Source organism: Diospyros lotus, chromosome 2 (genome assembly GCF_014633365.1).
Source record: "Diospyros lotus cultivar Yz01 chromosome 2, ASM1463336v1, whole genome shotgun sequence".
NCBI lineage: Eukaryota > Viridiplantae > Streptophyta > Magnoliopsida > Ericales > Ebenaceae > Diospyros > Diospyros lotus.
In genome coordinates, this window is record NC_068339.1 from 30,067,076 (window position 1) to 30,091,775 (window position 24,700).

Sequence of the window (24,700 nt, forward strand, 5' to 3'; positions counted from 1 at the left end):
TATGTTGAAATGATGTATGTGTTCAAAGTATGTTTTGGTATGTTGACATGTTATGTTACGATGTGTTTGCATGTAGGTGCATTGACATGTTTATGATGATGAGATGCATACGTTACCATCCATCATGCATTGCATATGTTTGAGAGTACGGACAAGCAACGTCGGCTCAGGCCGGTATGTAAGTTATTACGTCGGCTCAGGCCGGTATGAAAGTTGTTAAAGGCTTGTCGGCTTAAATGGCCAAGTGGACAGGACATTGTTGCATTTTGCACTCATGCATGCAAATTTTTAAATGAATGCTTACTTAGATGATTCATCATCTAACTTAGGTTTTACCCTTGGAATATTCAAACGTTCCAGATGGAGATTGTGGCAGAAACGAAGATGAATGAGACATGAAATGGCACTTGGCAAAGTGCATGATGAAATGAATGTGAATGAAATGTATAATATGTAGCCCATGTATTTAAGTTCTGCTACTTTGTTCTCTGAACGTTTTGAAAGTCCATGATGTAAAGTATGATTTATGATTGAAGTTTAAGGAATGATAATGTATAACTCTATTTAGGGTTAATGTTGGTTAAGAACTTATGTTATGGATTAAGTTATGTTGAGATGTTATGTTCCATTAATGAATAGTCTTGTATTAAGGATTAAGTTCGAGAAGCGATGATATAAGAGTTGATTTATGATTAATGTTAAGATGTCATGTTCGATTCTAGCTTCCGCATTTGATGTATATGATGATTCTCTTTAAGATAAATGTATAGAAATTTTGGGATGGATAAGAGCAATTATATGGTTTAGTTGTGGTTTTAAATAGAAAAAAATTATTATCCCAAAATTGTCCCAGTTTAGTAGTGCCCGAGAAAGCAGGGCGTTACAACCGGTATATCCCTTTCTTAGCTATGCACAGGAGAACTTAAGAAAAAAGAGTCTGGAATCCCTTACCCATCCTTATTGCCTTCGTTTTTATCCTCTTGCCAAGATGAGGATTCCTTTTTGGATCACCGATATGGATATTGATAATCGTTTTTGAGAGGCTTGGGATAGTCCTTTTCTCCATGATCCTCGTAATAACGATTGATATCGAGGAATCCAGAGAATCTCCACTTAGCAACAGGTTAGTCGGCATACTGAGACGTATTTGCTACGTGTCCTTTCTAGGCTTGAGCAAGATAACGTAAGTAAAGTGGCCATCTACCAAACACGTGTTATTATTGGTATTGGTTGTATTCTTAAGGTATTAGAGTAATTATGAAGTTGATGGCATTTTCCATCATCAATTACAAAGATAAATGTGATAGAACATTATAATGCTATTAAAAAAAGTAATTGTGATGAACTTGATCGGAAGAAGACCCAAGGGGAAGCAAGTGGCGGGCAGCAATCAGGGCCCAAGTGTTCAAAGTTTTCAACTTCAAACTTCAAATTCACAAGTTAATAAAAAATATAAATAACTAATAAATCATAAATAAATAAATAAATATTTATTTATTTTTAAAATATTATAATTAAACAAAGTCCAACTCATTCTGGTGACTAGCTCCCAATGAAAGTGAGTTTTCTGTCAAGTTAAAATTGCTACGTTAATAAGTGACACTAACTCTAAAAAAGAAAGTTATAGTAATTTTATAATAAATACTTCGAAAGATTATAATATTTTTAAAATAAAAAAAATTAAAATTACAGTATATTTATAAAAACGAAAATCTTTAACATTGAAAGATATAGTACAATAATAATGACACTGCGCAGCCGCATATATTCTCCTCTCTCAGGGAAGTTATAATTAACATTGGGGTTGGGGTTGGCTTTGACAAATGGCACTGTTTCTCAAGCTCGAGCCTCATTGCTCCACCGCCAATCCCTACATTTTCTCCTCTAAGAATGCATTAACTCGCCGCCCATCTCCAACCTTCCTCCGAACAACAACGACAACAACATCAAGTCCTTCTCGTACAACGTTGGTCTCTGCTTTGTCCCCCGCCGTCGACACCTCTTCTTCTTCCTTTGCATCCTTCAACCAGGTGGTCTCCACTACCCCATCTTGTTTTCTTTCCCGAACATTTTGCCGATGTTTCTTGATTTTGGGTTGTGCTTTTATGTGTAGCTGATTGAGTCTTTGATTAACCGGGCGGACTTGTCGGAGGCCCAGGCGGAAGCGTCTCTGGATTTTCTGCTCTCGGAGGCCAATGAGGCTCTGATTAGCGCCTTTCTTGTTCTGCTCCGAGCCAAGGGCGAGACCTATGAAGAAGTGAGTTTCTTGTTTTTTTACAAACTCAAAATCCAATTGCCTTTCGACTTATTCCCAAGTCTACACAATATGTCTCGAGTTCGTGTTTCCGGAATTACCAAATAGGAAGCCAATAAGCTATATGAGTTTGGGAATTATGTACCCAGCAATCTGGTTTCAGAAAGAAGATCCCAACCATAGTCAACGAAAGGCTCCAAGTAAGTTATTTTTGTGTGATTCGAGTGTGATTGGGGGAATTGTCAGGTGGTTGGGTTGGCAAGGGCTATGATCAAGCATAGTAGGAGGGTGGAAGGATTGGATGAAGATGTAGCGGATATTGTTGGCACAGGCGGTGACGGCGCCAACACCGTGAATATCTCAACCGGTGCTTCTATACTTGCTGCAGCTTGTGGTGCAAAAATAGCAAAGGTGATTTCTTGTTTTTCTTTTTCCAAGTTGGATTCAATGTGGGTTTATGCGAAGTGCTTGTAATTGATTTGAAAGGCAAAAGTTGATTGAAGGGGTCTGCATTGCAGCAAGGTAATCGGTCAAGTTCTTCGGCTTGTGGGAGTGCAGATGTGTTAGAAGCATTAGGGGTTGCAATTGACCTGGACCCAGAGGTTTGCTTAATTTTATGTAATTGGACCACTGGATGCTGAATAGTAAGTAGTATTTTAGTTTTTGAGCAGTTCTTATTGTGGGCCCTTCAGCTTTGTGCTTCCTTGATTAGAGAAGCATATCAAATGACGAATAAATGAATTATATTATGCTAATATATGGCTTTAATCTATCAATTTCTACATCTATTATATGTTTGCTGAGGCAACTAGCCTAGAAGCTGTCTCATGTGGTTCTATTTGTTTTTTTGTGTTCAAAAACATAGTGTCCCTAACCTAAGAAATGGACCAAACCTAATGAGTTGGTTGCAAATCCCTTGTCAATATTTAAGTGTCTATTGCTTATGATGGTAATATTAGGTACACTAGCTTTTTATGTTAACAAATCATCATGTGAGATTAAAGTTCTCATTGAATGTACCTTTCCTTTTGGTGGTTCCCCTGCTGTATATTAAATCATGTGAGAGGGCATTCACAATGCACGGGGCTCCCTACTTCCTGGGAGCTAGGAAAGGGTCGTTTTTCTATGCACGCTTCCCTTTGCTTACTTGCAAAATAGGCTGTTTTGAAAATTCGAACGACCTTCTATTCATAAAAGATAAACCTTACCATCACTACAAAGACTCACCCTCTTTCATAATGTATATCAACAATTTCTGTTCATGAGCGAAAATTATCTTTTTATTTTTCTTATAAAAGAAGATTACAACCATTGAACTTAATGAGTCTACAACGGAGAAGTAATCACTAGCCTAGTGATATTCATATCCAAGTTCAACAGTAATCCTTTTTTAACCTTGTTTTATTTTTATTTTCCGATAAGAGGTGTTATTGTCCTGTAGATTTTATCTCTTATAGTTGTGATGTTTGATTTCTTGTCATAGTTCATGTTCCTGGCTTCACTCTTCTAGGAGTCCATGTAAAATAGTCTATTTACAAATGTCATGTTGTTCCGTAATAGCTTCCTTTTCTCTTGTGTTGAATGGATCACGAAATCATGGATTTGGTGCTTAATCTAGCTTTCCTAAAATCCGAACAGATCCTATCCTCAGCATTTAGAAAGAAGTCCAATTTTGGAGCTTTCCTATTCCTGTTTTTGTATCTTTTACTTTCTTTGTACAGTGTATTTGCTATCTTTCCATTTTATGCAGCTTTCCTACGCTGTATTTCTCTTTCCTATTAATAGGAATTGTATTACCGTGCATAATCAAGGGAAGAAAGGGAATTGTTCTTGTTTCTCCTGCATTCTTTAAGCTATTTTCTACATGGTTTTAGAGCCTACTATCTTTGGTTATCAGTTGTGAGCCTTCATTGCAAGGATTTCTCCTCTGTTTTTTCCTGCTGCTATATCCTCCCATAATGTCGGAGTTTCTTGAAACCGCTTCTCCTATGTCAACAAGCGAAGCAATGCCAATTGAGCAATCTGCTAATGGAGCTTTGACCAACGAGCTACTAGGAATGCACCATTCCTATCGTCTAAATGGTGGGAACTATTTGCAATGGTCCCAGTTGGTGAGAACTTTTTTGAAGGGTCGAGGGAAAATAACCCATCTCATCGGATCAACACCTAAGGCGTCAGATCCTAATTTTGTTGCCTGGGATGTGGAGGATTCAATGTTGATGTCCTAGCTATGGAGTGCAATGCTTCTCAAGGTAAGTAAAAACTATATGTTTTTATATATCGCTAGAGATATTTGGGAAATAGTGGAGAGGACCTATTCTAAGGTGCAAGATGCATTAGTTGTGTATGAAATTAGAACAAAAATCAATAGTACAAAGCAAGGGTCTTTGACCATAATTGAATGGCTTTTGGTTGGAATTAGACCACTACTAAGATATAAAAATGGTGTGTAGTGAGGATGCTATTATTTTAACTTCTATGTTGGTGAGAGATAGAATAGTGGAGTTTTTGGCAGGATTTAACCCTGAGTTTGATCAAGTGAGAGCACAAATACTTAGCAGGGAAAAGATGCCATCATTAAATGAGGTTTATTTCATAGTAAGAAGTGAGGAACACAGGAGGACAACCATGTTTAATGATCATAACATGGAGGGATCAGCTATGGTAACTAACAAGGTGCAGGGTACATGGATGAGGTCTCTACAAGGTAGAGATTAGACTTTATCAAAGCAAACCAAGGAGGGGCTTTGGTGCTCTTACTGCAAAAAGCCAAGGCATACAAGAGAAACATGCTTTGAATTGCATGGTAACGAGGCAATACTAAACAAAATGGGAGGTTTCAAGAACTTGTAGCCTAAGAACCAAGCAAAAGCCTACCTCTCAACCAAAGAACTAGTGGAGCCAATTGAAAAGGTTGACTCAATTGCCTCCTTAGGCCTAGGAGAATTGAATGCAGAGGAGATTTGTAAACTAAAGTTTTTCTTAAAGACTCTCCAAGGAGAATGTTCTTTGCTCAAGCAAATATGTGCTTTAATTATAAGCTCTTTATTACCTCATATACAACTAGGAATTAACTATGGATCTTAGATTTTGGAGCCACTGATCACATGATATCTAACCTAAAAGTTTTTGAAAATTATGAACTAATAACCAGCTCCAAGAAAATCATGGTTGCTAATGGCCAAGCTGTTCTTATAATTGGGCAATGGAGTATGTTTGAACCCCTCTCTACCTGCCCAACATGTGCTTTATGTGCCTAGCCTTTCCACTAATCTATTTTCAGTTCATAAGCTTACCCAAAGTCTTAATTGTTGTGTGATTTTCTCACCTAATGATTGTGTGTTTCAGGATCTAGCCACAAGGAAGATGATTGGTGTTGTTGAGGCACTAAATGGGCTGTACTACCTGTTATTGCCAAAATACAATAATCTATTTTTTTTTTTTCGTGGGAGAATTTGTGCGTGGTTGATTGCGGTCTCAGGCCTCGTGAGTGTTTTGAGAGTTTTGTCACCAACACGCGCTGAGAGTCTCGTCACTAATGCGTTGGGAGTCTCGTCACCGTGTGCTGAGAGTCTAATGAACGAGTGGGTCTGATGAACGAGTGGGTCTGGTGATCAGGTGGGTCCGATGATTAGGTGCCCCAAGATAACCGAGTGCCTCAAGATAACTGAGTGGACCTAGATAACCAAGTGCCCCTATATGAACAAGTGGCCCTTGAAGACCGAGTGGCCTTTGATGAACGAGTGGCCCTTGATGAATGAGTGGCCCTTGATAATCGAGTGGCTCGCAAGATGAGAGCACCATTAGGGCGCGGGTAGGGGTCCCCGCGCAAACCCTCCGATGCCTAAGTTAGTTCTTGAGAGAAAAAGTGCGAAATTGTGTTGAGGGCCCCAAGAGTGCGTACCTTATGTTGGAGGCGTAGCCTCCTATTTATAGAGGAGGGAGAGGGGAGACGTGCGATAATTGCAACGAGAGTTTCGCGGCCCATTCCAGAGATTCCGCGGCCTATTCAAGAGTCTCGGGGCCATTCGTAGGGGTGCAAGTGCTACCCATTCGGTCATGACTGAGTGGGCCCTCTCGGTCATGACCGAGTGGGTCATGAAAAGGGGTTGGACCCTACCCACTCGGTCATGACCGAGTGGGTCTTCTTGGCTTTGAGCATCTTCTTTTATCCTTTCAGCGCAGGTGTATCAACTTCAAACTTGATTCATGACCGAGTGGGTCTTCTTGGCTTTGAGCATCTTCTTTTATCCTTTCAGCGCAGGTGTATCAACTTCAAACCTGATTTTCACCTTGATGAAGCCTGAATCTCTCAAAACTCAAAACATAAAAGTTGTAGATAATTCTCTTAGCTTTCCATAGGACTTTGAATCACCTCAATCGGAGCTCGGATGGGAGAGTTATGCCCGAAAAATCAAAGTAGTGTCACACTCACTTGGTCATGACCGAGTGGGCCCTCTCTACTTGGTCCTGGCTGATTTCAGTATTGATGTGGCCGGGATCTCTCAAAACTCAAAACGCGAAAGTTGTAGATAATTCTCCTGGCTTTCTATAAGATTTTGAATCACCTCAATCGGAGCCCAGACGAGAGAGTTATGCCCAAAAAATTGAAGTAGTGTCACACCCACTTGGTCATGACCAAGTGGGTCCTCCCAGCTTCGTCTCGGCTCGACCTCTTGCTCCTTCGGCTTGTTTCCTTGATCTCCTGCAACCTGTAGGCCCTTTGGGTTTCATGTCCATGTCTCGCGACTCTTTTAGGTCCCACGACACTCCAAGTTTGCAAGGCATATCCATTGCTCCATACTCTTTCGGTCGGGAGTTCTGGGTGGAAGAGTATCTTGTCCAGTAAACTTTTGAACATTACATCTCTTTTAGCCGCTTTTTTTTCTACACATCCTCTCGAGCTTTTTCACACACCATGCCTTTAAATTTCTGGGCTCTGGTGCTTTTCAATTCATTTGCTGAAGTATGAGATAGATAAACTAGTAAGTTCACTTTCCATGGATGTCGAACTATGCACCGAACAATGAGTTTGATTCTGCTCCCAATTATTGCGTTATGCGCAAGACAATAGGTTTGCACTTGCTTTTCCCTTGTTGTCGGGCTGTGAGCAGGACAATGGGTTTGAGTTCATTTTTATCTCGTTGTCGAGCTGTGAGCGGGGCAACGGGTTTGAATTTATTTTTTCTTCGTTGTCGGGCTGTATGCAGGGCAACGGGCTTGAGTTTAGTAACTTTAGTTTCACCTCGTTGTCCGGCCATGAGCGGGGCAACGAGTTTGAATGTATTTTTACCTCATTGCCGAGTCGTGAGCGGGGCAATGGGCTTGACTGTTTTTTTCCTTCGTTGCTTGGCCGTGAACGGGGCAACAGGCTTGAATGTATTTTTCCCCCCTGTTGTTGGGCCATAAGCAGGACAACGGGGTTGCGTTGGGTTTTTCCCTCGTTGCCGGGCCGTGAGCGGGACAACGGACTTGAGTTTAGTTTCACCTCGTTGCTGGGCCATGAGCAGGGCAACATGTTTGAATGTATTTTTACCTCATTGCTGGGCTGTGAGTGGGGCAATGGGCTTAGACTATATTTTTCCTTCATTGCTGGGTCGTGACCGGGGCAACGGGTTTGAATGTATTTTTCCCTTGTTGCCGGGCCATGAGCGGGACAACGGGCTTGAGTTTGTTTTTATTTCCTGGAAGCAAAGCATAGCAAACAAACTTTCATAAAGCAATGTGTAATGAAAACGCTGACATTTTTTGAAATAAGTGAGTATATCTACTGTTTCATTTTGGGGTTTTATTGTTGCCTCTGATCACGAAATACACAAGTCATGCAAAATTTCAAACAGTTTAGTTTCTCGATCTTTAACAAAGGCTCTCTTGAATGTGTCTGAATTTTACTCCCAGTTTTCTCTTTGAAGGCATTAACAGTGGCTGACCGCCTTCTTCTAAGGGCATGTCCACGAATTCGTGGCTTATCTTGGCAATGGAAAAAATCTCTTCGCTTTTTTTCCCTTTTGTGGATGACACATAGCAAGTGTGTGCCTTCTTTTGATCCCTTCAAACCTGTTCCATCCCTGCGAGCGTGGGGAGCTTCATCAATAAGTAGCAGGATGACACCACGGCCCTTGTATCATTGAGTAGTGGACGACCCAAAATCATGTTGTATCCTGTTGAAGGGGTTTTGACCACTATAAAGTTCACCCGTCGAGTTATGCTTTGGGGGTCTATGCCCAATGTGATTGGTAACCGAATGGACCCTACCACTAGGACAACCTCCCCGATGAAGCTATATAGGGGGGAGGACACTTTTTTTAATCGATCATAAGATATATGCATTTGTTCAAAGTAGTTCCAGTAGATCAAATTCACAGAACTGCCACTATCCACCAAGAGTCTACTGATGAGGTGTTTGGAAACAACTGCAGAAATTACCATTGATCATCATGCGGGAGTATTATATCACCTCTATCGGCAGGAGTGAATGTAATTGGTTCCTTGTCTTCTCTAACCTCCATCACTAAATTAACCTGGTAGGCCTGACAGACATATGCCTTTCGTGAGGCTGAAGTGTCTCCAGCCAGGGTTTCACCTCTTGAAATAACATGGATGGCTTGGTGGGTTGGTTCGTTATCTAGAAGAGGGTCTTGCCTGCAATCCTTCCCCCTCTCTTGTTGTCTTGAGTTTTGCCTTTCTTGCCTCTCTTGCCTGTCTTCTCTTCGTTAGGGTTCCCTACCTTCTTCTTCTTCATTCCATACATATCTTTGTAGATGCCCTTCTCGGACGAGTATCTTTCAATTCTCGACATTGGTTAGTGGAATGATCACGTGTCTTGTGATATCTACCCTTGAAGGAGATCTGACTAGCCTAACCTACTCCTCTTTGCTCACTTCTACTCAATCTGATGTTTGGCTACAACATTTTAGATTAGGGCATCCACCTTTTCCTTTGTTAAAAACCATGTTTCCAAATTTGTTTAAAGGTGTATATGTTAGTTCTTTTCATTGTGATGGGTGTGAATTATCTAAACACCATTGAGTACCTTATGTTATTAGCAATAAACTCTCTTTGTTTTCTTTCTCCTTAGTGCATTTTGATGTGTGGAGGTCTTCTAAAGTTCCCAATTGTTTTGGGGTTAAATGATTTGTATAGTTTATTGATGACTGCACTAGGATGACATGGGTATATTTACACAAGGACAAAGTAGCCATCAACAACATCCTACCTTTGTTTCATAAGATGATTCTCACTCAATTTGGGGTTTCCATTAAAAGATTTAGAACTGATAATGCAAAAGATTACTTTAATCACTATCTCAATCAATTTTTCATGAATTCTCGTGTTTATAACCCCCATCATAATGGAGTTGCTGAGAGAAAGATGAGGCATCTTCTAAATGTTGCTAGGGCTCTCCTACACCAACATTCTGTTCCTAAGTTTTTTTGGGGTGAAGCAGTGCTAACTGCAACCTATTCAATCAATAGGGTTCTGTCAAGAGTGCTAGATCAGCTTACCCCATTTCAGTGTCTCTCTTCCCACTTCCTAGAAATTGGTCTTCATAGCTCTCTATCACGTACCTAGGCTATAGCCTTACTTGGATATTAATTGTTGCTATACTTGTAAATCGTAGCTATAAGTGTAATTGGGAGGGAATTAGCTTGCTGGTAGAATATTCCAGCAATGCAAGTTGTACACAGTTAACTAGGCAACTTGTATTGATTCTAGAAGGGCTTGGAAATCGTTTTTGGTGCCAAACCCAAGCTGAGGCTGTCTAAAAGATTGGCCTAGCTCATTTGAACGCATGATTGATGAATTGAATTTGATAATTTCCCTCTCAAATTCTCTCATTCTTTCTTTGTCCTCTCTCTCGATCATACTCTTCTACTCTTCCTTTCTATTCTTGCGAACTCTCTCTCTCTCTCCTAAGAGGATTTGTTTCATCAGATCTAGGATCTGACATCTTGGTATCAGAGCACTTTCTTGGTCGGTGTTGGTGAAGAGGACTAGACGATTGCTGATGGCATGAGGATGAAATAGATGGAGATACAATTGCAATAAGTATCGGGGTCAATGGTGGAGATCCAGGGCCGAGTGGATACGATAGAAGAGAAGGTGGGATAGGCAGTGGATCGGAAGTTGGATGCATTGGCAGAGAGACTCAGGGGAGATATGCGTCTGCATATTAGGGAAGAAATGCATGAGGTGAGGGATCAAGGGGACATGTTGCGTGACCAATTGCAATAGTTCATGTTGATGTTCTCGGGTCGATCTTAGGTTAGAATTTTGCTTGAAATTTTGCCTGAGGAGCGATCAGAGCCAATTCTACTGGAAATTGGTACTAGTAATCGTCGCGGCGATTATATTAGGCAGAGATTTCATCAAAGGAACAAAGACTTGAATATCAACTTTGCACAAAACTAGTTTGAAAACCCAAGCAATGGCACTGTAAGTTCAAGAAATCTCATTTCAACTTCTAGTTTACTTCCTCCAACTGTGCCCAATAGTTCCCCAGTTGATTCTTCAACTATTATCAATTATTTACCTACTATTCCTGATCTTGATGTTCCTATAGCCATTAGGAAATGTGTTAGAAGTTGCACTAAACATCCTATTGCTAAATATTTCTCTTACCATAGACTGTCAAAAAATCATAAAGCTTTCACATCTAGGATTTCACACTTGTTTGTTTCGAGGAATATATAGGAAGCTTTGAATGATTCGAATTGGAAATTAGCAGTTATAGAGGAGATGAATGCTCTAAAGCGAAGTGGCACTTGGGAGATAGTTTATTTGCCCAAAGACAAGAAAATAATAGGGTGTAAATGGGTGTTTACAATAAAGTGTAAGGCTGATGAGAGTGTTGATAGGTACAAGGCCAGACTTGTGGCTAAGGATTTCACCCAGACTTATAGAATTGACTATTAGGAGACCTTTGCTCCTATTGCTAAAATAAACTATATCAGAGTCCTATTGTCTCTTGCAGTAAATTCAGATTGGTCTCTACACCAGCTTGATGTCAAAAATGCGTTTCTTAATGGTGATCTTGAAGAGGAGGTCTTCATGAGTTTGCCTTCGAGATTCGAAAAGAAACTTGGGAATGACAAAGTATGTAGGCTGAAGAAATCCTTGTACAGTCTCAAACAGTCACCGAGAGTATGGTTTGAACGCTTTGGAAAGACAGTTACCAGTTATGGCTTCCTTCAGAGTCAAGCAGATCACACTATATTTTATAAATACTCAAAAGATGGTAAAGTTGCAATTTTGATTGTTTATGTTGATGACATTATTTTAACTGATGATGATGAGACAGAGTTAGCAGCCCTTAAGCAGAAACTTGCGAAGGAGTTCCAAATTAAGAACCTGGGAATTCTAAAATACTTTCTTGGAATGGAGTTTGCAAGATCCAAAGAAGGTATTTTTGTCAATCAGAGAAAATATGTTCTTGATCTTCTTGGAGAAACAGGTTTACTTGGTTGCAAGATGTCAGAGACTCCCATTGAGCCAAATGTGAAACTACAGGCTGCTAAAGCTAACGAAGTGAAGGACAAAGAACAATATCAGAGACTTGTGGGCAGGTTAATCTACTTGTCTCATACGAGGCTTGATATTGCTTTTGCAGTTAGTATGGTAAGTCAATTTATGCACTCACTAGGGCCAGAGCATTTCGAGGTGGTCTACAGAATCCTAAAATATCTAAAAGGGACACCTGGCAAAGGGTTACTGTTCAAGAAACATGGTCACCTGCAAGTTGAGATCTACACTGATGCAGATTGGACAGGAAGTGTTGATGATAGAAGATCTACTTCGGGCTACTGTTCTTTTGTTGGGGGTAACCTAGTCACCTGGCGAAGCAAAAAACAAAATATAGTGGCTAGAAGTAGTGCAGAAGTAGAGTTTAGAGCTGTTGCCCATGGAATTTGTGAGGGAATGTGGATCAAACGAATGCTTGAAGAGCTGAAGTTTTTTCATTCAGTACCTATAAAAGTCTACTGTGACAAGAAGGCTGCCATCTCTATAGCTCATAATCCAGTGTTGCATGATCGTACAAAACATATAGAGGTGGGTAAACATTTCATCAAGGAGAAGATCGATGATAGAGTAATATGCATGCCATACCTTCCAACAACTGAACAAATTGCTGATGTTCTAAGGATCTTCACAAGAAGCAGTTTGATAAACTTATTGGCAAGTTGGCTATGGAAGATATCTACAAACCAGCTTGACGGGGAGTGCTGGAATTATGTTCAATTAAGGCTGATCTCTAGAATTAGTGTTTTATGTAAATATAGAAAGACAATAATGTAAATTAGGATGGTAGGATGCTGTCTATTATTTCTTTCCTTCTTTGCTAATAATCCTCTCCTTAAAAGGGGATATTGTACACATTCATTTGTATTCAATCAAGACATTGTCTTTGATAATTTCTAAGTCCTATAAGGAATTCAAATACTCGATCATTTTCCAGTAACCCTTGAACCACTTATCATGGCTGCATTCCAGTTTCAGATCTCGGTTGTGGTCGATTTCAAGCGAAAATCCATTCATCTGATTGTAATATTCGGTGACAGAATTGCTCCCTTGTTGAGTAGAACTTACTTGTTTTTTTAGCTCATAGAGCAAAGCTGCATCCTTTTTGGAGTAAGTCTGTTATAGATTCTCATATATTTCTTTTGCAGTGGTAAGGAACATCAAGTTTTTCTAATCTCTGGTTTCATGGAGTTCCATAACTAGAACATAGTCACTGCATCTTCTTCATCCCATGCCTTGAACCCTTGATCTGTTTCTTTTGAACTAGAATCGGTAAGATGGCCTATCTTTCCTCTTTCTTTGAGAAAAGTCCGAACTACCTGACTATACTGCAGGTAGTTGGTTTCATCAAGTCAGTATAGAGGATTTTCATTCTGGAAATCGCTTCCAGTTCCTGCTGCAGTAGTAGTCGTAGGTGCAACTGTAACACCCCGATTTTTCTGACCGAGCGTGTCACTATGCTAGGTCCCAAAATATACATAAATTCCTTTTTATCACGGTATATATCTTAAATCTCAAGTACCGAATTCCGAACAAACCCCCCCCTAGCATATCATAAAAATTGTGAAAGCGATAATCGAAACCTGATATGGTACACAACTGAATTCACTTTTATTATATCATGAGAATCTGTACCATAGTATATCTTCAAATACTTTAATACATGGAGACTCATCATTAAGAAATAGCAACTAAATACCTCAATTATACATCGAGCCATACTTACATTTAACAAAACTAAACCTCAACGGAACATAGCTAAAACATGCTATATACGATAACAGATAACTTAATCTTCAGCTATCTTCTTTCCCTTAGAGCTGCTCACCAAACCTGGAACGTTTGAATATTCCAGGGACATAGTCCAATTAGAAAATGAACTTTCTAGTGAGAGCTCCAAAAACAATTTATATCAATGCATGAACATGTATAAAACGTATGAGAAAAACGATGACTACTCCGAAGTGCCTCGAGAACATGTCAGCCTCCTCCAACGAGAGCTTTCTCAAAGGCGCACGCACAGCGCCTCTCGGGAGGTCCCTAATCATGTCACCTCAACCCGACCTCATAGAACTCATGCAAACACCACATCCACTGTCCCTTAGACTCACGGTCTTCCCCACGAGAGCTTTCTCGATGGCGCACGCATAGCGCCTCTCGGGGGATATCCGACTTTTGTCCTCGAACAACAATAGACAGGTACAACAGTATGGCTACACGAATTTTATAAATGCAATAGTTGAAAACCAACAACATATATTTTCCAAGAAATTACATTTCATATATGCAACATGATTTCACGTAAGAGAACAATATGATTTTGTGTATAAAAACATTACACAAAACACGTTTCATGCAATAGTAGTCTCACATAAGAGAACAAAAATAGGATTTGGAGTATAGGAGTCTCACCTTGACTTAATTTCGGGATTCCACAAAATTTGTGCAAATCCTCAAGTCTTCTGACCAAACCACCTCCTCACACGCTCTCACGCATTGGGCAAGTGCTTCTTCTTCTCTAGGAACAAAAGCCTTCTATCCATTAAGCTCGAAGCACTCTCATCTAGCACAAATTTATTACAACTTAGAATGAGGAAACCCTTGGCCATGACACCCTATTTATAGGTTTGGAAACTTGGCCACCAAGTAAGTCACAATCATTTCAAATCTTTTCTAAATCTTCCAAGATATTCCAATCATTTCAAATATTCTAAAATATTCTCTAATCATTCTAAATCTTTTAAGATATTCTCTAATCATTCCAAATCTTCTAAGATATTCTCTAATCATTCCAAATCTTCTTAGATTTTCTGCAATCATTCTTATCCGAATCAAATCTTATCAAATCAAATCAAATCTTATCCTTAAACTCATCATGAGGCTTAATCTTTATCTCTAAAGTCATCATGAACCTTTATCTTATCTCTAAAGTCATCATGAGGCTTCATCCTTATCTCTAAAATCATTTATGAGGCTTTTCTTGAATCTCCCAAATGCCCTTAGTAAAAAGGTTTCAAGAATTACACTTTAGCCCAAACTTTTCAGGTAATTGCACTTAGACCTTTTTCAACTTGGTCCATAGGCCAATTTTTAATTGCATTTTAGTTCCCGAAGAAAGGATTAATTACACTAATACCCCTGATTTTTAGGTAAATTACACTTTTACCCAAACCTCAAAAAATACGATTTTGCCCCTGGTTCAAAAACTGAACTTCTCTTTAAACACTTTCATAACCCCTTGAAATATACTAAAACATTCCCTTGAAGATTCCGAAAAAACATCGTTTCGACCTCCCTCTGTCAATTTCAAAAAACTGCACTTAGGCCCGAATCTTCGTTTTGGCTACAAACCCTTTTGTTTCTTCCAAAAAAAACTACTGAAGGGTTGCTCTACATACCAAATATGAACTTTCTCGGGGTTCCGTTGACTTCCCGAATGCCCCGTACGATAATTCGGTATTTCAGCCTAAATCACAGCTGCCTTTCTAGCTGTATTGGAGCCATTCCCGATCCAATTTCTTTTGGTGCCATAAATCATACCTCGAGATGCTTGACGATGTCACATCATTTTCCTTAAGCATCTAGGCTCTAGGGCACTCCCTGCAGCTGATTTAGCTACTACTTGCCATTTTAAGCCCATTTTTCTATATTTTAAACTATCTTAAAATACGTGGCAACCTTACGAAAATATGGGGTATTACAGCAACCAATATCTCCCCCATAGTAGTTGAGACAGAATCTTGAGAAGTAGTTGACATATTGTCATGAAAAAATATATATAGAATGATTAGGGAAGGCTGCAATGAAGCCAGAACAAGAAGGTGGCAATGAAGGCCTTAAGACAAAGAAGGCTGGAAACGAGAGAAGTAATGAAGGCTAGAAAAAAATTCCCTAGAAAGATGGCTCGATACCATGTAAGAATAGTAGCAAACAAAGACTCCTTGCCCTCTTTGGTTTATTCTCTATTTATAATGTCATAAATTTCAGCTTAGGAATCTTAAACAAAAGGAAAGAATACAAAAGTCATCCTAATTACAACTTATATACACAAAAGTCATCCTGATTGCCTCCATAGAATCTGCCAAATTTGCCATTTACAGCTGTAACACCTGTTTGCTTGACTTTTATCCCTTGATTGTGATATTTCCTACACTTTCTATTTCCCTTTTTTATTCCAACAAATATAGAAGGGGAAAAGAAAATATAACTGCAATTGCACTGTCTTGTTGCCAAGAAAGGGGTATGTTAGCTACTATTACATTAGTGATACTGGATTGGGTCCAAGAGGTAACTGGGAGCTATAAGCATGGGACATGGGCCAGAGAGCTACTGGAACAGTTGAGTGTGAAGGGCAATTCTAGGCTTGGTTATGCCTTATCTAATGGACTGATTAGATATAAAGGAAGGTTGGTGATTGGGGAAAATATGACACTAAGGGACCAGATACTTCAGTCACTTCATAGCTCCCCATTGGGGGTCATTTCGAGATTCAAAACACTTATAGGAGGGTAAGGCAGATTTTCTATTGGCCACAACTCAAGAAATATGTTATAGACTATGTGATGAATTGTGATGTGTGCAAGAGGTGCAAACATGAGACTGTGACTCAACCAGGACTACTCCACCCCTTGTTTATACCAGAAGGTGTTTGGACTAACGTGACCATGGATTTTGTGGAGGGATTACCCATGTCTGAAGGGAGAAATTGTATTTTGGTGGTAGTGGATCGATTTTCTAAATTTAGCCATTTCATAGGCCTCTCCCATCCTTTCACTACCCAGGAGGTTGCAAGGGTTCTTAGACAATGTGGTGAAGATGCATGGAGTGCCCCAATCTATAGTGTTAAACAAGGACAAAGTCTTTGCTCATTTTGGAAGGTGTTGCTCAAGTCCTTAGGCATGAAGCTCCACATGTCGATTGCCTATCATCCACAAACGGATGGGCAGTCAGAGCGGCGAATTAATGTTTGGAATCCTATTTGAGGTGCCTGTGCTTTATGTAGCCAAAGGAGTGGCACCGGTGGCTAGCCGTGGCCCAATGGTGGTACAACTCATACCACCATAGCTCCATAAACATGTCTCCTTTCTAGGCCTTATATGGATACAAGCCAGCCTTACTACTGGCTATAAGGGAGACAACAACAGTGGTAGAAGTGGGAGCCTATATATAACAGAGGCGGGAGATCTTAAGGTTACTGAAGGCTGAGTTAGCAAAGGTACGGAATAGAATAAAACAAATGGTTGACTGGAGATGAAGTGAGAGGGAATTTTAAGAAGGAGAATAAGTCTACCTGAAACTGGCACCTCAGCACCTCAAAGCCCTAACCAAAAAGTCGGTATCTAAATTGAGTCCTAAGTTTTATGGTCCGTACTTGGTGCTAAAAAAGGTAGGGCCAGTGGCCTACCGATTACAATTGCCGGAAGACTCCCAGATACATCTTGTTTTCAACGTATCCTTGCTCAAGAAAGGAGTGGGTACACAAGCAAACAGTCATACATTTCCCCTAAGCACCAGAGAGGAAGAAGGACTGGCCATACCTATAGCTATCAAGGACAAGAGAATTATCTACAAGCAAGGAGCATGAATCATCCAGGTGCTGGTAAAGTGGTCCTCCTTATAGCCAGACACATGGGAGTATTTGGCTAGGCATGCTGAGATAATTCCCCAACTTGGCTAACCTACTACACATTTCTAGAGGACAAGAAATGATTGAAGGAGGGGGGTAGCCGTCACGTACCTAGGCTATAGCCTTACTTGGATATTAATTGTTGCTATACTTGTAAATCATAGCTATAAGTGTAATTAGGAGGGAATTAGCTTGCTGGTAGAATATTCTAGCAATGCAAGTTGTACATAGTTAGTTAGGCAACTTGTACTGATTCTAAAAGGGCTTGGCAATTTTTTTGGTGCCAAACCCAAGCTGAGGCCCAGCTCATTTGAACGCATGATTGATGAATTGAATTCGATAATTTCCCTCCCAAATTCTCTCATTCTCTCTTTGTCTTCTCTCTCTCGATCAGACTCTTCTACTCTCCCTCTCTATTCTCGTGAATTCTCTCTCCTAAGAGAGGATTTCTCTCATCAGATCTAGGATTCGACACACTCTTCCTCTCAAGTTATTTTGGGTGTGTGGCTTTTGTTCATGTCTCTAAATGTCATAGGGATAAGTTTGACCCCTAAGCCCTTAGGTGTGTATTTCTTGGCTATTCTCCTACCCAAATAGGCTACAAGTGCTATCATCTTCCTACTCGAAAGATCATTGTCTAAAGATGTGACTTTTGTGGAAAATCAATCATTTTACTAGTCTCCTACTTCTAGTCCTCGGGGGGAGGAGATTGTAGCTGATGACCATGATCTACCTAATTTGGAAGATTCATAGCCATGTCAGCCACATTCTTCTCCAGATTCTCTATCCTTTGGTTTACCTACCTTTCCTAATCCCAAGATAGTAGAATTAGGAGACTTGGAAACATCTCTTGACTTTCCAATCTCAGTCCAGCCATGGATATCTCTTGTTAGGTTCAAGGGCTCACCATGTGTACAAGAGGAAGCAACAGCCTAATCCATGTGCCAAGCAGGGTCCATCATCTATCTCATGTTCAGGTTTGGAGCTCACTCAGTTCTCTGATTTTCCTAACTCTATTGATTGTCCTAATCCTATATTCACTGATTTGGATTTGCCTATTGTTGTTAGAAAAGGTGTTAGAAACTACACACAACACCCATTCATTTCTTATCACAAGCTTTCCCCTAAACACAAGTTTTTTGTCCACTCTTGATTCCATAGCTATTCCTAAGTCTGTAGAAGAGGCATTACAGAATCAAAATTGGGTACAAGCTATGCATGAAGAAATGAGGGCCTTGGAGAAAAATCAAACCTGGGAAATGGTGCCTAGACCAAAGAGGGTTCAACCCATAGGATGCAAATGGATATTTAATGTGAAGTACAATGTTGATGGCACATTAGAGAGATATAAATCCCGATTGGTGGCTAAAGGATATACTCAAACTTATAGCACTGACTATTTGGAGACATTTGCACCCGTGGTCAAAATGACTACAGTGAGGATCCTCCTATCCTTAACTAGCTGTTATGGCTTGAAGTTGATGCAATTAAATGTCAAAAATGTTTTTTTACACGGTGACTTAGAGGATGAGGTTTTTATGGAACCACCACTTGGTTTCACTAATGGAGTTGCACAGGTCACGGTTGTAGAATAAAGAAGGCTCTTTATGGGCTAAAACAGTCCCCAATAGCCTGGTTTGATTGATTCTCAAGGGCTATGAAGGAAATGGGGTGTTGGTAAAGCAAGGGAGATCACACTCTATTCATCAAACATTCAAAGAAATGTACTCTTGCAGCCTTACTTGTGTATGTAGATGACATTATTGTCACTAGAAATCATGATGATGGACATAAGCTATTGAAGGAGAATTTGGTTTGTGTGTTTGACATCAAAGACCTTGGCAGGCTTAAGTACTTCTTGGGGATAGAGGTTGCCTATTCTAAGGATGGTATCATGGTATATTTCTTTTCCAAAGAAAGTATACCATGGACCTATTGGAAGAGATTGAGCTGATAGGTGGCAGGGCAACAAGCACACCCTTGGAACTTGACCTGAAGTTGGGGCTAAATGACAGTCCGGTGGTTGATAGGGGAAGATATAAAAAATTAGTAGGTAGGTTAATCTACCTATCTCACACCAGGCTTGACATAGCATTTGCTTTTAGTTTGGTGAGTTAATTTATGCATAATTCTATTGAAGAACACATGTAAGTTGTACGAAGAATTCTATGTGATCTCTAATCTACACTGGGGAAAGATCTCTCTTGTTTAAATCAGGGAAGGAATTGGAAGTCATAGGCTACACTGATACTAATTATGGGGACTCTCTTATCGATAGGCGGTTTACTACAGGCTATTGTGTATTTTTGGGAGAAAATTTGGCGTCTTGGAGAAGCAAAAAACAGAGTGTACTAGCCTGATTTAGTGCTAAAGCTGAGTTTCGAGCAATGGTTTTGGGTTTATGGGAGTTACTATGGCTAAAAATTGTGTTAGATGATCTAAAAGTCCCTAGTCATGGTCCCATGAAATTATTTTGTGACAATCAATTAGCAATTAGCATTGCACATAATTCAGTGCAACATGACTACACCAAATATGTTGAGATTGATCGCCATTTTATGAAAGAAAAGATTGAAGCTAGAGAGATTTGTATACCCTTTGTTACTTTGGAAAATCAGCTAGCTGATTTACTAACAAAAGGCCTACCTATCAAGAGAGTTTGTAAACAAGCTGGGAATGATAGATGAATATTCATCAGCTTGAGGGGGAGTATTGAACGGACCACGAAATCATGGAGTTGGTGCCTAATCTAGCTTTCCTAAAATCAGAACAGATCGTATCCTCAGCATTTAGGAAGAAGTCTGGTTTTGGAGATTTCCTATTCTTGTTTTTGTATCTTTTACTTTCTTTGTACAGTGTCTAGCATATCTTTTCATTTTATGTAGCTTTCTTATGTTGTATTTCTCTTCCCTATGAATAGGGAATGTATTACCGTGCATAATCAAGGGAAGAAAGGGAATTGTTTTTATTTCTCCTACATTCTTTAACCTATTTTCTACATCTTGTATTTCTTTTTGTACAAGTATACTACTGGTTATAATTTTGAAACAAGCTCGGGGTACGTAGACCTAAAATTGGAGCTTTATTTTCAACTTGAACTCAGGACAACAAAAATTGTATGGCCTTACTTTGTTCCCCCTTGTGTGTGTGTGTGTATAGTTTTCCAAACACTGGTGTTTCATTTTACAATTTTGAAGGGGGGGAAAGTCATCTAGGACCGACCCCCGCATAACTAGCCCTTCATTTTCAACTACCTATTGAATAAATAAAATAATTTGACATTATGTTTTGTGGCAAGTAAAGAAGGTTAGGGTGCTGAAATTTTGTGACATAAACATGGTTTCATCCAATTCTGTCTTCTCACCATGCCTGCTCAGTTTTTACCTGCATTCCATGTGACATCACATAACGAAATCTATTAACCTCATGAAGCTAATCTTTGCAGGGTAAGAGAAATTATCTAACACTAATTTCTATGCTTATTTCTGAATCCTACTTTTAATGGTATCAGGGCGTAAGCAGGTGTGTAAAGGAAGTAGGAGTTGGTTTTATGTTGTCTCCTGTCTACCATCCAGCAATGAAGATTGTTAGTCCTGTAAGGAAAAAGCTAAAAGTGAAAACGGTATTCAATATTTTGGGACCAATGTTGAATCCAGCTAGGGTACCTTATGCTGTTGTTGGTGTATACAAGGAAGACCTGGTAGGTGATTCTACTGCTGATTCTAGGAATAATACAAGTATTTGTATTGCCTGTGTGATTAAAATTCCACACCACAATCTAACTTTGTGTTTATGTTGGGCAAGAATCGGGCTACCAATTAGCCTTTGTTTTTAGTCTTATGGTCTCCTTGCATAGCATAAGTTTGGCTGTCTAAATTACAGAAAATATGAACCTGTGAAGGCTGAAAAACTATAAATTATTATTTTCCTAAGAAAAAATTTTCATAAGGCATGTCCCTCATGAGATCAATAGTGTGTCCTACATATTAATGATCTTCCCCCTAAATTGTCTTTTCTATGCTTGATTCAACATGAAGTCAATAATTTGAGAACTTTGTGGTAGTATCCTGTTCCCTAAATTATTAGAGCTCCACCCTTCAGATGTTACTCTACCCGATTGTTTCCTGCACTGGTTTATAAAATGCTACCATATGGAGTTGCTGACATGAAAAAGGAGGAAGTAATGGACAAGTAATTATTTCTTGGTGTGGGAATGTGATTATGATGGTAGATTAGTTCTATGGCACATCTGGTGAATCATTGTCACCCCTCCTTTTCAAGATGACTGCAAAAAAGGATACTAATTTATATTGCATTACCAAGGTTCACTGGTGTTATCCTAGGACCATGCGGAATTACCCTTAGATGATATATGCCTCTCTCAGCACTCTCAAATCCACCCAGCATTAATAGGAATCGAAAACAGAAACATAAGCAATCAAAACAGAATGAAAATAAGAACAAGAAACAATCAAACCACAAGCAGTAGGTGCGGATTTATCCTGGTTCAGTTTCCTTTGAGGAAACCTACATCCAGCCTTCAAAGAGCATCCCGAGCAGTCTTATTAAAACAAAGAAAAATGACCAGTATAGCAGCAAGATCTTCCCCCTATTCCTGAGTACAAAAACAACACCCAAGATTACAAAGCTAACAATAGAACTCTAGCCTTCATCTCAGAGAATACAATGCACTTGTTACAATAGAAGAGAATAGAATGGCCGCACACACCCCCTAGCACTCTATTTATAGAGTGGGCGGGTTATCTCTAGAGAAGAATTAGATATTTACAGTTTAACCCCTCCCCCCCCCCCCCCAATTTCCATTAATTACAGTTTGAGATATAAATTTCTATCTAATTCTTCAATGGTCCTCTAGTACACTGCCATCACTCACTGCTTTCACTCTTCTTCTTCTTATACTATATACTCGAGACAACATTACAACAACTAGTTGTCTCCACTTGAGAGTTGGATGACTTATGAGTAGGACACAGGTGCTGTTGATGAAGCTGAACGGCTTGTCAGACCAAACTAAAAAGAGATTCTTCAGTTAACCCTCCTGGACAGATTTATGCATGGATGTTATCATGCCCTTTTCATGCTTGTATTTCATGATTCAGTTCTACACGACCATTGCAGTAACTCTAGGCAAAAATCATTGTTAACTTACTGCAGGTGGTTAGAAGATTTCTTTGCATATCCATAGACTAGATGCATCAGAAAAGAGTTTGCTTTCAAAACAAAACGAATATCTGAAAGGATTATTTTTTTTCCTTACAATTCCCTTTTCCTTACAATTCCCTTGGGCAGGTCTATAAAATGGCAAAGGCTCTTCAAAAATTTGGCATGAAAAGAGCCTTGGTTGTTCACTCTGAGGGCCTAGATGAAATAAGCCCTCTTGGTAAGCTCATCCCATTTGGGTCTATAAATTTTGCTAGCTATGCTATTATGTTTCTCCTATGTTTTATTCCCTGATTTACACCTAGACTTTTCATCTGACTTGCTAATAAATTATCTATGTTGCTGTTGATAGGACCTGGATTAGTGCTTGATGTTACTTCAGATAAGATTCAGAAGTTTTCATTTGATCCCTGTAAGTGTGTTGCTTTTCATTGAAATCAATTGCCAAATTTCTTTCCCGAACTTCTAATTCTAATTGCAAGTATCTGCAAGTAATTCAAATTTAGTGGCCAACCAATTAAAGTTTCATCCTCATGCTGCATACTTTTTCTCTTTCATTATAATGAATTACTACAAAGACATGCATTCAGAGTGGTGTATTCTGATGAAGAACATCATTCTTGGACAGTGGAATTTGGAATTCCTCGCTGTACGCTGGATGACTTGCAGGGTGGAGGTCCAGAGTATAATGCTGGAATATTAAAGCGTGTACTATCTGGAGAACAAGGGTCCTCCATCGCTGATGCATTTGTAATTTCCTCTCTCTCTCTCTCTCTCTCTCTGGGTGTCCTTGTTGTCTCAATTGAAACCAGAATAGCCAATTTTTCATTTATGGTTCAGCTGTATCCAGGACGTGGAAGGAATGGAATTAATCAGTCATTTATGCTTTATGTAACATTTTAAGATGAGTCTCTGTCATTGTTTACAGAAATTCAAGTCGTATCAATACCCTCTATTTATTTTTTGTAGTTGTTTTAGAGGCTTAGTTGAAGAGGATGGTTCTGTACTTCATACTCTTAATAGAAACAAAACCTGGCTCTTTCCTTGTTCGTCATATTTAATTAGTCCTGATAAATCACTTGGAAAACATATTGCTGTAAAAAATAAGTAGATCTTGTAGTATTAAATAGAAAAATTCAAGTGGTAAGATTGTTCTGAGTTTTGTTTAAATTTTTATTGGTCAACGTGTTAGCAAATTCACTCAATACTGGTAGTACACAATCAGCACAACACAAAGACTAGGAGTCTCTTGCCCCCTCTGGCTACTTGCTATTTCTGTTGGTTCTTTTACATGCTATTTCATAGAAAAGAATAGCTTAGCTTTTTTTCTTTTCCTTCCAAGTTATGATTTTCATCCTTTCCTGCACTATTTGATTTACCATTGACCAAACAAACGAAGCAGGTGTTAAATGCAGCAGCAGCCCTCATCGTCTGTGGGCATGTAAGCACTTTAGCTGAAGGGGTAGCTCGTGCTCGTGAAACCCTGCTATCTGGAAAAGCACTAAGGACACTTGATTCGTGGATCAAAGTCTCCAATGTAAGCAGACTCTAAATCCTTACATTTTTGCTGGCATTCATATTCATCAAACTATTTTCTTGATTCCTGAAGGTGAAAGAAACCGGTAGTACTAACACATCAATCTTTACTCCAATAATGATTTCAGGCTTCTCTTTAAGAATGACCATGTTACTGTTTGCCATAAACAAACATACTGAGTGTTCCAGGCAAGTGTTCTGAGTCGGGAGTTTACTCTTGTGATTGTTGAACTTGTGGACTCATGAGAATGCAAACTTTGTGAAAATGTACCGTCTACAGTTTAGCTCTTCGGAATGTGTAGGCTCCTGTAATTTTAGATGTCAGCCAGGCTGTGGTTATGTTTTCATACGAAGGAGTTCAAATTAAATACAAAAATACACCGAATTTTGACAGTGTTGTACTGAAAAAAAAGGCTTGATGGGTAGTCAACCTCACCTGGCAAGAAGACTTGATATGTTGTCAAGCTGAATTTATGCTTGAGCAAAGGAGTATTATATTATAGAACTAATATTTTATTTGAACAGATTTGTTTTGTTGGTCGCAAGCATGCAGGGGGTGTGGGGCCCACACCCTGGGCCCATGC

At 39.4% G+C, this 24,700-nt stretch overlaps 1 protein-coding gene across 3 annotated transcripts; it reads left to right on the plus strand.

Moving 5' to 3' along the window:
- Positions 1–1,789: 1,789 nt before the first annotated feature.
- On the plus strand, positions 1,790–24,640 carry LOC127793835 (anthranilate phosphoribosyltransferase, chloroplastic-like). Of its 3 annotated transcripts, none has more exons than XM_052324582.1 (10): positions 1,790–2,030; positions 2,159–2,257; positions 2,501–2,665; positions 2,773–2,856; positions 20,911–21,099; positions 22,710–22,800; positions 22,933–22,992; positions 23,209–23,330; positions 23,983–24,117; positions 24,245–24,640. In XM_052324582.1, the coding sequence occupies exons 1-10, from the start codon at positions 1,824–1,826 to the stop codon at positions 24,254–24,256; spliced, it is 1,164 nt and encodes a 387-aa protein (XP_052180542.1). In that variant the 5' UTR covers positions 1,790–1,823; the 3' UTR covers positions 24,257–24,640. The 3 variants fall into 3 exon arrangements, with proteins under 3 accessions (XP_052180542.1, XP_052180543.1, XP_052180541.1); XM_052324581.1 differs by having other exon boundaries at positions 1,792–2,030; positions 2,114–2,257; XM_052324583.1 differs by lacking the exon at positions 20,911–21,099 and having other exon boundaries at positions 1,791–2,030; positions 2,114–2,257.
- Positions 24,641–24,700: the final 60 nt, after the last annotated feature.

Bases quoted from the DNA above. Each gene is read 5' to 3' on its own strand.
- LOC127793835 (XM_052324581.1), top strand. From the start codon at position 1,824: ATGGCACTGTTTCTCAAGCTCGAGCCTCATTGCTCCACCGCCAATCCC. The intron at 2,258-2,500 runs GTGAGTTTCTTG...GGGAATTGTCAG, and splicing joins AGGGCGAGACCTATGAAGAA to GTGGTTGGGTTGGCAAGGGC. The intron at 2,857-20,910 runs GTTTGCTTAATT...TAATGGTATCAG, and splicing joins CAATTGACCTGGACCCAGAG to GGCGTAAGCAGGTGTGTAAA.